A 17,033-nucleotide genomic window follows, 5' to 3' on the forward strand; every position below is an offset into this window, starting at 1 on the left:
CTCGCCTCGTTCTCCTCAAGCTACCCTAAACATGGATGTTTCCTCCTGGTTTCTTTCTGGTATCGAATAAGTTCAACCTATACTATAATTTTTTATATTAAACCACTCTTCTATTTCAATTTTATTCCATTTTTTGTTTTACTTTTTTATTTGACTGCACCAACTTATTATGAAATCATATTGATAGACTCTACTCGTCTTCTAGCTCGTTTGAGAGCTAGATTTGCCTCAATTGTTTGTCTCTTGCCTTTAGCCTCCTTTAAATTAGCTTCTGCAATTTCAAGAGTTTGTTGTGCTTCTTGTGGATCAATGTCACTTCCTCTTTCCGCACCATTTAAATCAGCAAGGACCACCTTGCAAGGCTAAATACTATTGGGTGACCGATAGTGAAGTAGTACCGTGAGAGAAGGGTGAAAAGAACCCCCACCGGGGAGTAAAATAGAACATGAAACCGTAAGCTCCCAAGCAATTGGAGGAGCCCCCACCGGGGAGTAAAATAGAACATGAAACCGTAAGCTCCCAAGCAATTGGAGGAGCCCAGCTCGGGGCTCTGACCACGTGACTGTTGAAGAATGCGTCGGTTGATATTTTATCTCATATATAGTAATATAATAACTTCTAGCCCAACCTCGTCCCCTCAGCCGAGCTTGATGTCACCTCCTCTTCCAAACCACTGACTGTGCTTTCGGCAACTTTAGCTCTGCCGTCCTTAAGAGATATTAAGGGTTTTCAAAAGTAAAATAAAAAAATTATGTGGTCAATAAAAAATGTGTCATTATTAGTAACAGGTAAAAAATAGGTCCAACTTGATTTTTTTTAGGATGTATAGTAAGTAGGTAAACAGTAAACACTTCCAAATTTTAGTGAAGGCATAGGAAGAAAGTTAAGACATAAGAGAATTAATGTTCAAATTAGTCACTAATTTTGCAAGCGAATTTCAGTAAACACTTCCAAATTTGAGTGAAGGCATAGGAAGAAAGATAAGACATAAGAGAATTAATGTTCAAATTAGTCACTAATTTTGCAAGCGAATTTGATTTTAGCACCTCAGTGAAAAAATAATTATTAGTAACAATTATTTGTATAATTATCAACTATTTTGTTATCGCTACTAAAACATTATTTTTTTGTCGAATGATTAAAATTAATAACTAATTTGATCATTAACTTATTAAAAACATTATAAATGATCTCATGTAGTAATATTAATATAAAGTATTTCAAAAAAGATAACATAAAGAGAAAATTGAGGTAAAAACAAAGTGTGAAGCTACAATTTAAATATCTAAAATTCAAAGTTCTTCTGCAAAATGATGCATGCATGCTTTTTTTTGACGGTCATGCATGTTTGCCTAAACATACAAACGCGGCGGAAGCGTCACATAAAACTCCAAAACAGTTTCCCTCGTTCCTTTTGCTTGGGGAAACCGTCACGTTACGCGAAAAGTCTCTGGTACAGCTTGACGGCTCTCAATTCCACCACGAGCACAACACAAACAACTGTCCTGTTAAAATTACCACTATGTCTCTAAATTTTCGTGAATAATGACTTGTAGTAATTCAAAGAAAAAAGAAAGAAATTAAACATTCAACAAATTAAACAGACCGAAATATCAATTGCATGGTGTCGAGTATCCACCACTATTTTGTTGTTATATTATAGGTGTCACTGTCAGCTAGCCAATATTTTGTAGTTTGCCAATCAGCATTTGTACCAAAATATCAATTGTTTAATTAAAGTTCATATTAGTAGGACACGTGTTCGTCCCAAAACTATAGGGAACCCACACATTCTGGAAAAGTGGGAACCTGAAATTTACATGTGATTGATATATGATAGTTCGCACTAGTTTCTTTTCTGAATGGGTTCAAAATAAAGTTCAGCTGATGCTAGCTTGTGTCCAAACTCTCCACCTAAAATATACCTCGAATCTTCGCCTCATGATGCATGCACACTTGTGTGGTATAAATTGAGGCACCTACCTCTCCTATACAATAAAATTCCAATTTCTAATTGGAACAAATTAGACCGACCCTTTGTGAATGGCAACCACTAGACTGGTGTTGCAAAAAACCTCTAGGCCATTTCAACTTCCTCTTACTCCTTCTTCTTCTTTGTTCACGAAATGTGTAAGGTACCAAAGTAAGGCCAAATTGAATGGAGATCGTGTCATAGTTTCTGGGAAAGGAGAAAGAAAGCCAGTGGGGCCAATACAAGCATCGGTAGCTACCATTAACCACATAACCACATCAGAACCAGTGGTGATTGGTAAATGGTTAATAGGTTTGGCCGCGTTTATTGCAAGGGTTCGCAATGCTATGCTGGTTCTTCTGCGGCGGTCTGTTGTCATAAGGGTCAAGAAGTGGAATTTACAACCCCAGATGCTCATCGAAACGGTTTGTACTTTTAAACTAGCTAGTTTTTTATTAGAGTTATAGATCTATTCCAAATTCTAGTCAATTTTAAATCTACTGTCTTCACACATTGAGATATAGCTGCATATGCATGTTAATTGTTAACCTGCAAAATAATCAAATTGTGATACACAAGATATTGTTAAGAATTCAAGTGCGGAGTTGGAGTCCCACATTGGTTAAGTGTGGGTGAGGAGAAGACTTTATAAGAGATGCGACCCATAAACCTAATGTCTTAAGGTTTTGGGTTAAGATGTGGTGTCGAGATCTCTTGGTGTCTTGCTCCTCGGGCCATGAGCTCCCCTGTCTCCCCCAACAGATATATAGTTAAGGAGTGGATACTCTAATTATGTACCATGACACATATAGTTAGTAGAGATTTCTGACTGCTAGGCAATTCTTTTTTTAAAAAAAATCACAAATTTGTAGTGATTGATATATTGTTATTATTTCATTTATGCAGGCAATTATCGATTGTAGATTTTTCACATTGTTTGCCGTATTAGGAACTTTACTTGGCTCGGTGTTGTGTTTTCTTGAGGTAATTAGTGAAGCCTCGTCCACTACTACTTTCCTCTACTTACATTTCATTTTTGTAAATTTGAAGACAAAAGAAAAATTCTCACAAAAAAAACTTGTGGTTGCTAATTCTTAAATGCAGGGTTGTCTTCTTGTTATTGAGTCATACGCGCAATATTTCCAGATGTTGTCTAAGAGATTGGTGGATCAAGGACATCTTGTGCATCTACTCATCGAAGCCATAGGTTTGTAGTCATAATTTGTAATCCACTTTCAAATCCTGTCCAACTTTAATTAATTTATAACCAGTGTCATGTACATTTTGATTGTTCTGCTCTGATCATAAAATTAATAAAATGCATGTGTTTGATCATGTATTCTTGCAGATATGTTCCTATTAGGAACAGCCTTGCTTGTTTTTGGGGTTGGTTTGTACGTCATGTTTGTGGGATCAAGGACTACTAATAAAGAAAAAGAACCATGGCATTGTGAATCAAACTTGCTGGGTCTCTTCCATATGCAGGTATTATTGAAGTGCCAGCATTTTTTGGAACTTAATTTTCTAAATCATGATCATATTAACCACAATATTAAAATCAGAAGTGATTGTCGAACATACACATTTGACAGACACTTTTCCAACCACACGCATTACCGACGATTTTTAACCTATATAAACTTTTGCGAAAATTAAAAACCGCTGCTAATGCGTGTGTCGAAAAATATTTGTGTGGCAACCCTAGTCTGCATATCTATCATTTGAATAATTTTTTGTATGCATGGTGTGCTCAATTTTCAGTCACCCCCTAGGTGGGTAGGGATGCATTCAATTGAGCAGGCAAAGTCAAAGATTGGGCATGCTGTGATGATGATTCTTCAGGTGGGACTATTAGAGAAGTTCAAGGACATTCCCTTAGTCACAAGCCTTGATCTTGCTTGTTTCGCTTCAGCTGTGCTCACATCCTCAGCTTGCATTTTTGTCCTCTCTAAGCTTCAACAATATTGATAAATCATCAAAATTAGCTAGGAATAATGCCTCAGATTCGTTTTGTTGACTACATCGATCTATAGAATATTCTTTTTATTTTGTAAGGCAAAAGAAAAAATATTTCCTTTGCCTGGGAGCTCAATTCATTTATTAAATATGTAAATTTTGAATTACTTTTCTTTGAGAATATACAGGGAATAATTCATTTTCTGAATTTTTATGTCATTTTACTTTTCTGTTCCTTCATGTAATAACTAATCAGAATGAATACATAAACATTGGTTTAATTGCTCTGTTAATCCTCGTAGTTTACTCATTCCATTATTTTGCTCCGTCTACTTTTTATGTTTTGCAATTTTGGTGACTATATATGCGATTTTAATCACTTTATATACTTTACTTTTTTGTCATATTAATCTCAAGTTTTGTCATTTTATAATTTTGGTCCATCTACTCTATGTTAAATATTGGATGGAGTTGATGATGAGATCATATTTGCACAATTCAAAAAAATAGGAGGAGTAGAAGCGTGAAACCGTTAAACACGTGCGAGGTATCAAAATTGAGTAAAGAATATATCAAAATTGCATGATTACTAGCTAGAGGAACCAAAAATGTGAAATCACTAAACTTGAAGGATCAAAATTATGAAAAGAAAAGTAAGGAAATCAAAATTGCATGACCACTAAAGGGGAACCAAAATTGTGAAAATTAAAGTCTGAGATATAGAAACTACAGAATTAATAAACTAAGAGGACAAAAATGCAATTAAGTCATAAATATATAGCATTACTCAGCTATACATTAAGCACGGCTAAATGTGTTATTTGAACTGTTTGTCAACTATGTAATACTCTAATAGTTTACATATATGGTTTGATAGTTTAATATTTTAAGGGTTGAGTATATTTTGGATCATTCTAAAATTCGTTGTTTTGATTTACATTTATATATGAAATGAGTAATTTCGGTCCATCTATTTTTAAAATAACATGACTTTAATCCTTGCTTAGTCCTTCGTTAAAATTAGGGTTGATGTAGTTGACAATCTCCAAGTGAGTATAAACACATGTATTTTGCACGACGTGGCAAATGATATAGATTTTCAATAATCCAAAGTCACTTCAAGAAATGAATTTAATGGTAGCCAGATGTGATAATTATGGCGGTTTATGACCTCTATCGTTTGCTCCCTAACACTCAATCTCTTCTATGTTCTCTTCCTGACTTCCTCATCTAAAATCTACTGCATCCAATCCACACAATGTGCTTTCTCTACTTTGGCCCCTCTAACCTTCTCTTTTCACAAATTGTCATCCATTATCAAGGAGATGACGATTACCCTAAGAGGCTTTGGTTGTTGCTGACTTGCCGCCAGTGAACTTGAAGGTCGAGCTCGAAGTTGGAATTGGTTGTCTAGTGCCACAAATTTGAGGTCTAATTTGCAACTTCATCTCATTCAATGGAGATGTGCTAGGTAACATGTTTTTTGAGATGTGTATAACTAAATTCAGCCTTCATGATCACCCTTATTTTATTTTGTTTTATAGTAAAACCATAGTTTAATCCCTAATATGAATCATTTATCAATTTAGTCTTTCAAAAATATTTGTTCTCAATTAAATTCTTAAATTTTAAAATGCACAATTTTTTTTTATCACCCACCTATTTATAGCTGACAATATAAAACGAATCGAAAGCTTAAATCTATATATATATATGTAAAGCTCACTTGAGCTTTTGCATTAAACTCATTAGCAAAGAGTATTAAATGCATTCAATCATTTAATTCTCAAATTAAAAACTAAAAAAAATTATTGTCAATATTAAAAATTAATTTTGTTAAAAAAAACTGAAATTTTCTTTAGTTTTGTATTTGACAAATATTGAAAATTAAAATTAGTTAATAATAAAATAATATTTTTAATAAATAATGTAGATAAATAGTTTTAAAATTAAAAAGCGCCGCTAAAATGAATTTAAGTTAACTATAACATATATGTGCATTATTGAAAAAATATCTAATAATAATTTTGATCTATGATATATTAGCAAAAATTACTTATCCATGAGAGGGTTGTTCTCATGAATCATTTGCTATTAATAATATTCATCTTTTGTTGTAAAAAAAAATTACTTAAGGAAGCATAATAGACAAAAATAATAATGGTCAAAGTTGAATAAATGTTCGTTGTGAGAGACATATCCATTTAATGTGATCGTAGAACCTCGAGAGATTATAAGTCTCTTGGCTATCGGCTTTGAGAAAACATTCGGAAACCAAATAAGTTAAATAAATTTAAATTCGCTTGATAATATTTTAAGCTATTTATGTTATCACGTATCATAATTCTAAAATTTAAAATTAATTTATTCTTCTGGACCTTGACAAGTCACAACAAATGACTTTCTTGGTAAAAAGTTGGATTGGGCGAGCCCCCCACACCCTAGAGGAACTTGCCCAGGGACGAACAAGACCTAAAAGAGAGGAACTCGCTAGGGGCGAGAGAAAGGACTTAGGAGATTAGAGACCCCCTTAGGGCAAGCGCCAGGGGCGGTTGATGTATGTAAGGGAGTTGGGCCGAGTGAGGTACGACCCAACAAGCCCCATTAGTGGCAAAGTTAGGGTTTCATGTAACCTCTATAAAAGGGGACTTTATGATCATTGCAAAGGATCATTCGGCATTTATTCTAAAGGATTAGGCTATTACTAAACCCATGCTTTACTAGGGTTTGAGGCTTATACCATTCTTGAGTGTTCATTTCCAGAACAAAAGTATAAAAAATGATATTAAAATTTATTTCATGACACTAGCACTTAACATTTTTTTACGTAATTTAAATATTTCAAATTAACTTAATAATTTTTCATAAATTTTTTTATTTCTAAAAATCATTTCTATGCTAATAATTAAATATCAATAATAAAATTTGAGTAATATTAATTATTTATACAAAAAAATCTAATAATATTTATTGAAATGTCTTAACACAGTTTATTTACAATTATAATTAAAAAATATTTTTTTATTTATTTAAACTATAATAATTTATATATAATGTTAAAAAATATTGTAAGTAAACCCGTGCAACGCACGGGTATAATATCTAGTATTTGGGTATTTAAAACTTTAAGGATCTATTTGATAAAAATTATTTTTAAATGACTAATAGATCAAAGGTGCATACACTAAGGACTAAATTTAGATTTTACTCTTTATTTTATAATTTGTGCAAGTTACACAAATTTATAGCATTCTATTTAAATAATTCAATTAATATGTTCCCGTATAATAGCTCAAATGGTAGGAGCTGGGGACATATGAGTTGGGTAGGGGTAGGGGTGTAAGCAGATTCAACCCGATCCGTGAATCTGATCAAACCGAACACATTATAGTGAGTTGGATTGAATCATTGGTTCAGTTCGGATTTTTTTACTGCATCCGATTACTCTCGGTTCGGGTATCGAATTTTGGGATTTAGAAATCGATCAATCTGAACCAACTCAATGAGTTGAGAATTGTTATTTACATTTAGTCCAAACACTCCAGCTCATTACATTGCCTATTTATATTTGCATTGGAGATGTTGGTTTTATTTGGATCGTATAGATTATGTCATTATTGAATGTTTTGTTCTTTGGAAATGTTGGATTTTTCTATATTTTTATAATTTTTCACATTTTTAGAATAATTTTCGTGCAAATTTCTAAATAATATTTTTTTTATTCCTAATCCGACCATCCGATCCGAACCAATCCAATTGAGATCGGTTTGGTTTGGTTCGGGTTTAGAATAAAAAATTAGAAAATCCGAATCAATCCAAACTGAACATGTTTGATTAGTTCAGACATTTAAACACCCTAAATCCGAACCAATCCGGTCCGGTTCCACCCCTAGGTAGGGGAGGTCCATGGATCGATTTTTGACAGATGCAATTTATCTTTCCGATGAAAAAAAAAGAATTCAATTTATATAAATTGAGAGAGAAATTATTTACAAAGCCATCCAATACATGATGGCTACATAATGACATGATACTGCAAGAAAAATACTTATTACAAATTTACAATTAAGTAAAGCAAATTTACTGACGCTTAAAAATTAGTTTATAAGTACTAAAAAACATCAGCAAGCAATATTGAAAACCACTAGTAAATTACCGACAATTTTAGTCATCGCTACTTAACTGACGACTGAAATTGTCGGTTTTTACCAAAGGTTATGCCATCAACTTTTATCGACGTTCAAACTTTTACCAAAGGTTATGCCATCAGCAAAGGCTACGGGACAACACCTACTAGGTCTTGTATTTGTACATGATAGGTTTTTAACCATTGATATAATATTAAAATATTGGATGGTAGAGATCTGATAAATGCAATTACTGGAATAGCCTTCAATCCTAATTCTTTCCTTATCTTCTTCTGGAGCACTTTCTCCCTGCTGCACATCTGCACATGAATTAACCATAAAACTAATGCTATGTTTGGTTGGGTGGAAGGAAAGGGGAAGGAAAGAAAACACGGAAACCGATGAATGAATTTAGATTAAGGTTAGTCTAAATTCATTCATCGGTTTCCGTGTTTTCTTTCCTTCCCCCTTTCCTTTCACCCAACCAAACAAAGCCTAAATCCTATGAACCAAGTCCACACCAATCCATCAACAGAAATCGAGAACCCCTTGAAATGCATTTCCATAAATTGATTGATGATCAAAGTCATGATATATGAAGTAAAAATGTATTTTCAGGTTAATAGAAAGCTTTGAACGCACCACCTCCTTTAAAACCCAGATTCATAAAAATTATCTCAATAACAACGAAAAACAGAAATCAGAATGTTTATAGTGAAGGAGCAATAAATTTGAGTGGGAACAAGAACTATGTTTCATTTGGTTATGTTTCAGTTGAGGGTCATTTAGTAGTATCCCTTGTCTATGGAAATAAGGCCTCAAGTTTCATTCGAAGTACACACTGTTGCTCTTGCCCGTTAGCAATCAACTGAAGAGGTAGAAAACAAAAATATACAGAAGTGGATAAAAATAAAAGAGATGAGCATAATAGGAAAATGAAACCTTGTCAATTTATTGTTTCTTACTTGTCCTCTGTCAAATCCATTTTTTAATACCAGCTCTTTGACGAGTTTCTGTACATGTATAAACTAGCACTCCCTCTTGAAGGTTGAATCTTGTCTTTCTTGATTGTTAAAAAAATTAAATTAAATTTTTCTCAGTTTCTCATTACACCCACTTTTTCCACTAATGAAAGATTTTTAGTCTCACACGCACTTGTTTGCCACCACAATCACAAGTCCCACTTGCTGCTCTTGATTTTTGTACTTCTTCATTTAGCCAACGACTATGTAGAAGGAGAGAAGAAAGAATGTAAGAGTTTGTTGGTGTTTAACTTCAGATCGATGCTTGAAAAAAGGGGAGAGCAGGAAGGAGATGACATATGTTGTAAATTAAAAACTAACCTGGGGTAAATTTGTCAAATGTCGGTGATGTAACTATACACCACTTGTAAGGCTCATGCACCCTAGCCTTTGCCTAAACCAAATCCATTTTATTTTACCAAAATAAATTTTATAAACTCAATTGTACCCAAATAAAAAAAAACTTACCATAATTGAGTACTAACTACTTAGGCTATGTTTGACATGCCATTTCAGCTAGCTTATAGCTTATTTGACTAGCTTAAAGCTTATTTGACTAGCTTAAAAGTTCTTCAAAAGTGTTTGGTGAAGGAGCTTATTTTAGTAGCTTAAAGCTTTAAGCTATAAGCTATCTCAGGTAGCTTATAACTTAAAGCTTATAGCTTATTAAATTTATTCTCATTTTTATCCTTATCATTTTATTAAAATTCTACCATTACCCTTATATATTTATAAGAACACTAAACATATTTTCCCCTCACACTTACGTATGCAGTTTCCGCCACCATTCCCGCCACACCGCTGCGCACCACAAGTATTATAAATATTATATTAATAAAAATAAATAAAAATTAATATTATATTTTTAAGATGATAAATAACTGAAGCTAATAAAAATATTTAAAGTGATAATAATTTTAATATTAATATTATATTGATATTAATGTGAAAATAAAGTAATGTTAAATATAAAAATAATTATACAAGTATGTTCTTTTATGTCATTTTACAATTTCAACTTGTTTAACAGCTAGTTTTACCAAACACTTTTGTTTCAATCACGTAGCTTTTCAGCTATCAGCTTTCAGCTAGCTTATCAGCTTTCAGCTATCAGCTAGCTTATAAGCTTTCAGCTAGCTTTTCAGCTTTCAGCTAGCTTATCAGCTAAACATGCCAAACATACCCTTAGAAGTTAGAATATCCCTCCTTAAATCCAGTCCCATTAAGCAAACTTTCTTTCTCTTCTTCCCTTCACATGGATCCCCATAACCAGAAGCCTTTCGAAGTCCACCTAGTTACATCCACCGACTCGCCCGAGTTCACCCTACTGAGTCGAACACTGACTCAGACCTCTATCATCGGCCTCGACGCCGAATGGAAACCCGTCCGAACTCACCAAACGTCCTTCCCCGCCGTCTCGCTGCTCCAAATCGCGTGCCAACTCAGTGGCGGCGACTCGGTGGTTTTTCTCCTCGACTTGCTCTCACTCCCTCTGTCTTCGCTATGGGAACCGCTGCGAGAAATGCTCGTCTCCCCTGATATCTTGAAACTCGGATTCAGATTCAAGCAGGATTTGGTATACTTGTCCTCCACTTTCTGTTCCCATGGCTGCGAACCTGGTTTCGATAAGGTGAGAACGAGAAAATGCAGGAAAATTTGTGTTCTCAGTTTTTGTTTTCTGTTGAAATTGTGTGAGCATTTTGCTGAGATGATTTAGAGTTTGTGGTGAATTTTTTACTGTTGGTTGTTGATAGGTTGAGCCGTATTTGGATATCACGAGTGTGTATAATCAGCTGCAGCCTAAGAAACAGGGAAGAATTGCATCAAAGCAAACTAAGAGCTTGTCAACTATATGTGGAGAAGTGTTGGCGATTTCACTCTCAAAGGTTTGTTTCATATCTTGTTATGGGTCCATTTTGTTTATATTCTAAGGCTGAGATTTTTTTGCTATGGAATCGCGGGAATGTAGTTGTTAAGAAAATGCGAGTGAGTGTGAACTTCAATAGAGTTGATCGTTTGACATGGACACACCGGCATTTTAAACCGGGCAGAGAGACCTATGTACAAGGTTGCTTGCAATCGTATTGCACTGAGTGTCAGAGTGGAAATTGATGAAGTTGAAGGGTTCATGTTTGTTCTATGAAATAACTTTAGGAAGTGCATTCAACTTTGTATGAAACTATTCTTGACTTGAAGCCAGTGCTTCTGTAAAGACTAAAGAAGCAGTGCTTTTGTAGAGAAGCAGGAGCTTCTTCTTGAACAAGTTACAGCCCTGAATAAGTTGCATTTTAACATTTGGTCTATGTGCTACTTTAATTCTCGGACAAACATTAGTTTGGTTGTTTGTGGATATGTTACATGAATCACACAAACATTTTTTTTTCTCACTATATTAAAGGAAGTTAGTCTCTTCAATTGTTGCCACCAGCATCTACTCCAGTGTTACATAAATCCTTCTTTGAAAATAAAAAATCTGTACTGCTAAAAGCTTATTGTTCCATGTTGTTCTTTATGCATCTTGTTTCTGGCTGGTTAGTAGAAAAAAATGAGATTCCATCCAGTTGTAAAAGCTGTATTTAATATTGTCAAGAATAAAGCATCTGAAAATTTTGAACTATCTGGTGGAGGGCGTAGCCATATATGGATGGATATAAACCTCTATTATGGTGCCTAGCGCAGGACTCAGTTAGGCTTGAAGCATGAACAACGAGTGGGTTCACTTTTACCGTTTGGTGAAGTTTACTTTTATCCTAAAAAAGTAACACAGATCAGTTACTGACTACTAGGTTGTAGAAGCTTTGAAATTGTGTCAAGAACCAAAAATCTTTCCTAGCTGAAGTACCAGGTTAGAGGACATGAATAGTTGTATTTCTCCCAAGTAAAAGTCTATTCGTGTCAGACATCAATATACATATTGGTTCAATATTAAGTGCCTTCACCTCTGTGGGTAGTAAATTGATTGTTAGGAGTGTGTTCTGCGTCTAGAAGATCTCTAGATTGTAGTCACAGTTGAAAATATTTTTATTTGCTGAATGCAAAACTCATTCCTGAGTAGTTGGATGCAGTAAAATGTTCTAGCAATGACTGTCAATTTCATCAGAATGATAATCAGCCAATATTTAATGTACGGACATTGATATTTGGACAGGTTTAAATTCTACCAGAACTAACCTTTTGTCTTCAGTTAGAAGTGGTAGGTGCATCGTAAATTATATCTTATAGATTGTCATTATATGCTTACTAATAAATAAAGGAAAAAAACATGTTTGCTCATATTTACAGGATTTTGTCAATTGGAATATCTTAGGTTTACGAAATTATTTTTGAAGATATTGGTTGATCATAAAAAGAAATTGCATGTTACAGATAGTTATGTTCATTCAGCTTTCAAAAGCAACAGTAGGATTGAGCTGAATATAGTATAAAGATATCAATGTTTACCTTTTTGTATTTTAGTAGAAACAGGATGTCTGTAAAAGGACATGAAGGGGAATCTCTTGTGCGCTCAAGGATGTATTTTGCTCCATTGGGATTTTCGGGTTCCAGACTGGCCAATTGGCATTTTCCATTAATGTAAGGTGCTAACCCAACTTATGATGCCTGCTTTAGGAACTCCAATGTAGTGATTGGTCATGTCGTCCTCTTACAGAAGAGCAGATAATGTATGCAGCTATGGATGCTCATTGCTTGCTCGAAATATTTAAGGCCTTCCGAGAAAAGGTTGCCAAAGAAGGTTAGTAGTGAAAGTTTTCTATTATAAACTCTGGACACTGGCCTGTCATTGTATTGTACTTTTCTCTTTGCAACATTCAAAATTGTTTAATTGCTTGATTAAATATTTTGTCACTCTAGTTTTCAAAAAGTTGCATATTCATATTGAGTTTCTCTTGCAACAAAGCCAGCCTTTTCAAATTGGAGCGATTAAGTTTGATTGGTCACTGAATATAAGCCCCTATAAAGGAGTTTTCCAATGTAGCACTGAGAAAGTAATAGGAACTAGAGAAGAAAGAAATACTGATATATAAGCCCCTATATTTTTTGTCTTACTTTCACTGACCATGTATATTTTTGCTCATTCCACACCTATTGTCTTTTATCTTTTGTTTTATTCTGTATATATTGAGGATGAATACAGAGAATTTTTTTTCAGTGCATTTTGTTGGAATTTACACTGCAGGAGAGTTGGCAACGGGATTGTCATATCCAGGTGCAAATCTTGGGTTGAAAGAGCTTTTCAAAAAGGATGATACGTGTGATAAAGTTCTGAGAACACAGTTTTGTGATGCTTTAGCGATTGTCCAAGCCACTACTTGTTCTGATGTAACTCAGGTGATAACTTCAGTAGGGGGAAGGACCCAGAAATCATCATGTTGGATTACCATGCCAATGGATGAGTTTTTGTTGAACATTGTGAAAAAACATGGTGATCGGATTTTGTTAAAGGAGTCAGACAGAAAGCCCAAGACCTCAAAAAAGAAAAGGAAGAAGCCGTTGCCAATTAATGGGAATTTGAAAGAAAATCATTTAGATAAGTTTGATGAGTGGCAGGGTATCTCACCTTGGGATCCATCGGTGGGGGGAGATGGATATCCAAGGTTCCTTTGTGATGTTATGGTAAGCCATCTTAATTATGAACATCTGATGCCATCCCCTTTCTTCAATTTTTATAAACATCTGATGTACCCTTAATTTTATGAGGTTTTATTGATAGACTCACAATAGGGTATAGTCAAATTCCACTAACCTCTGGAGCACATAGGAAACGTTTTTCTGGACTTCTGTTTTTATCAATGTTAAATCGAAATCTTTTATCCAAAAAGTGTGTATTCATAAAATAAAAATGTGATCATGAACCTGGTAAGGAATTTACACAGGTTGAAGGCTTGGCCAAACATTTACGGTGTGTTGGGATAGATGCTGCAATTCCTTATTCAAAGAAGCCTGAACCAAGGTTATATGAATAGAGGGTGCTTCTCTTGTTATTATTTTCTAATTTTTTATTTTTATGTAAGCTCTTATTATTTGTCTGACAGCTGATTTTATTCTATTTTCTTTTTTCATTTGGCTGAAACTATTTCCATTATATTCAGGGAGTTGATAATGCAAGTACAAAAAGAGAATAGAGTGCTCTTGACACGGGATGCAAAGTTGCTAAGACATGATTATCTAGCAAATAATCAAATATATAAAGTGAAGAGTCTTCTGAAAAATGAACAGCTACTTGAGGTATAGTTTCTTTAATTATCCACATATATAATAGAAATTGTTTCTGTGAAAAAAAAAAGATTTGAAACAGATTAGAAACTGAATGTTATTTCTGTTTTGAATAATAGCATAGCTACACTTCAGTATATTCTTATTCTAGTAAATGCTATCCTTGGATTTACGGGGAACAAATATGTCCTAAACTCCTATTGCAGAATTCTAGGGAAAAAATTAGTATATAAATAAAAGGGAATAATGGAAACAAGTGCTAATTTTGCAACGCAACATCACCCTGCGTAAATGGATATTATCACTTGCAGCTTTTAGCTTGCCAATAAGATCTTGGAATAGATATGTGGGAAGTTCTAAAGTGAATACATCTTGAGGGACATATGTTGTAACTATAACACCATTAACTAAATTCTCCATGATCAAGTGTTAGTTTATCTGATAGGTAGTCATAGTACTTTAGTTAGTTTGAGGGAGTTTTAGTTAGTTTGATAGAGTTGGTTAGAGAGGTTATATTATAAATGAGAATTTGAGATAGAGAGTATTGGGAATTTTGTACATTGGGGAATAGGGAGAGGTTCTGGGCTCTCGAAAAACCAGGAGATTTGAGTGTAATTGATGAGCATCGTCCCCCAATAAAGAAGGTCTATGAAAGAAGGAATAAGAAGAAGGCATCTGTTTAGCCTTATTCTGTTATCAGTGTAATAAAGACTAGCCTAGTATCTAGTCTGTTAGTTTTGGCAGTTAGGATTCTGCTATATAAATAAGGGGACAGGGCAGTTAGTTAGTTAGAGAATCAGTTAGGTTGTTGGAGAGACTGGACTCTCGAAGTTCCAGAGGTATTAGGGTTCCACAGTTCCATAGTTGCCAGTTCTCAATCTTGTATCCTTGAGTCTTTGATTCTCAGTGAGAGGATCTTGGCTCTGTTTCAGTTCAATTGAATAAGCAATTTACATCTCTCTGTTCTTGAATCCATCAGTAATTCTGCTTTCTATCCCAATTATAGGTTCTGCTCCATCTTAGACAGGGTTTGGGAATTGGGGATTCATCCATAAATTTCTCTTTTTCTTCATTCTTGATCTGGTTCCTATGGTTGTGTGCAATGCTAATAGCAAACTTGTCGCCAAGCAACATAATATAACTTCATATTTTATTTTAAAATAGTGATATGAGAGAAATTAAATATTTTATTCATACACACTTTGATATATGATAATGTTCACAATGGACTAGACTTGATAACATGGAAGTTTGTCTTACCGGTGTTGGCTCAGTCTATTTCTACAATTCTACTTATATTTCAAAAGAAAAAGGTCTATTCCTCTTTATTCTTTTTTTTTTTTTTTGCAAAGCAGATAGAAAAATCAGTATGCATGTATTGCTTGAGAAACTGATGCCACGGTCACAGGCTAAAATTGAAGTTTTTTTTTTTTTTTTCAGATTATTGAAACTTTTCAACTAAAAATTAGTGAGGATAAGCTAATGTCAAGGTGCACAAAGTGCAATGGAATGTTTATTCAGAAGCCACTGACAACTGAAGAAGCTGTTGAAGCTGCAAAGGGTTTTCAAAAAATTCCAAATTGCTTATTCAACAAGAATTTGGAGTTTTGGAAGTGCATGGACTGTCACCAACTTTATTGGGAGGTAGTTTTTTACCAGCTCACTTTGTTTGTTAGTTGCTATTTAACATTGCCTAATCATTTATTGTTATTGGTGACTTGGTGTTATTGAGTCTACTGGCCCTGTCATTCTTTACTGATGTTGGTCAACTTGTGCCCCTTGCATATTGAAGATTAGTTTCTATGCATGTTTTTTTTATAGAAATCAAAATTAATTTTTCTATGAGGATGTTAGACATCAGTTATATCAATAAATCAGACTGATTTAGTCTGATTGAAATAGTTATGATTGTAGTTTTTTCTGTCAGCCTAACATATTATCCTTTTTCGTATTTGGTTGACATCGTATGTGTTTTTCAACTGTCTGTTTGAGAAAAGTTGAACTTAATTTAATCTGCTGTAGTTTGTTGTTAGCATGGCATTCTGGGTAGTTGGTCCATGAACTTAGTGTAGCTAAACTTTCTAACTTGCACGTGATGTTACTTGTCCTATGTGCAGGGAACTCAATACCATAATGCAGTGCAGAAGTTCGTTGACATATGCAAATTGAGTGATTAATTTAAACTTCTGAAGTAATGGTGCCATTGTATATAAACTTCCATTGAAAAAAAAAATGTCATTTTGCTCTTGAGTACAAATTGTTTCAGTTCACTCTATTTATGTATCTTATGTTTTTCACATTAAGTTAGCTATCACTGCTGATACTCTTGTTTGTGTTTTCGGCTCAATAAAAATCTGAAAAATATGCTGCTAAGACCGCATGCGTTTCTGTAGTGTTGATAATTTGTCTGAATCATATAGAAAATGTCATGTCTGTAAATACAACGATTGTAAATGGGGTCTCGAATTTGAACAGAGACATATCTGTATGTTTTTACGTTTATTTAAATATACTATTCTCATGAAAAAATTTCATGTCAAATGGGGTACCACAATTAGCTAAATGGAACATACTAGTCAGGGAATCCGCGCAATTATGAAAGAGTTTAATAATAATGAACTCACAGTGCACAAAAGTTTTTTATTAAATTAAAATAATTAATTTGTCATGTCTTAATTAAATTTAAGATATAATCAAATAAAAAAATATCAATGCATATAAATTAAATTCTTAGTGAAATAT

The 17,033-nt window shown here is 33.9% G+C and overlaps 2 protein-coding genes across 2 annotated transcripts; both read left to right on the top strand.

Moving 5' to 3' along the window:
- The first annotated feature begins 1,930 nt into the window (after window positions 1-1,930).
- Window positions 1,931-4,136, top strand: LOC130718271 (uncharacterized). The gene is made up of 5 exons (XM_057568805.1): window positions 1,931-2,397; window positions 2,879-2,956; window positions 3,077-3,179; window positions 3,321-3,457; window positions 3,734-4,136. The coding sequence occupies exons 1-5, from the start codon at window positions 2,044-2,046 to the stop codon at window positions 3,938-3,940; spliced, it is 879 nt and encodes a 292-aa protein (XP_057424788.1). The 5' UTR covers window positions 1,931-2,043; the 3' UTR covers window positions 3,941-4,136.
- Window positions 4,137-10,302: 6,166 nt separating this feature from the next.
- Window positions 10,303-16,664, top strand: LOC130718493 (uncharacterized). The gene is made up of 8 exons (XM_057569093.1): window positions 10,303-10,707; window positions 10,832-10,963; window positions 12,687-12,810; window positions 13,255-13,691; window positions 13,952-14,028; window positions 14,168-14,303; window positions 15,732-15,935; window positions 16,409-16,664. Exons 1-8 carry the CDS (start codon window positions 10,333-10,335, stop codon window positions 16,466-16,468), a joined length of 1,545 nt encoding a protein of 514 aa, XP_057425076.1. The 5' UTR covers window positions 10,303-10,332; the 3' UTR covers window positions 16,469-16,664.
- Window positions 16,665-17,033: the final 369 nt, after the last annotated feature.

The sequence above is a fragment of the Lotus japonicus genome, chromosome 5 (assembly GCF_012489685.1).
Source record: "Lotus japonicus ecotype B-129 chromosome 5, LjGifu_v1.2".
In the NCBI taxonomy this organism is placed as follows: domain Eukaryota; kingdom Viridiplantae; phylum Streptophyta; class Magnoliopsida; order Fabales; family Fabaceae; genus Lotus; species Lotus japonicus.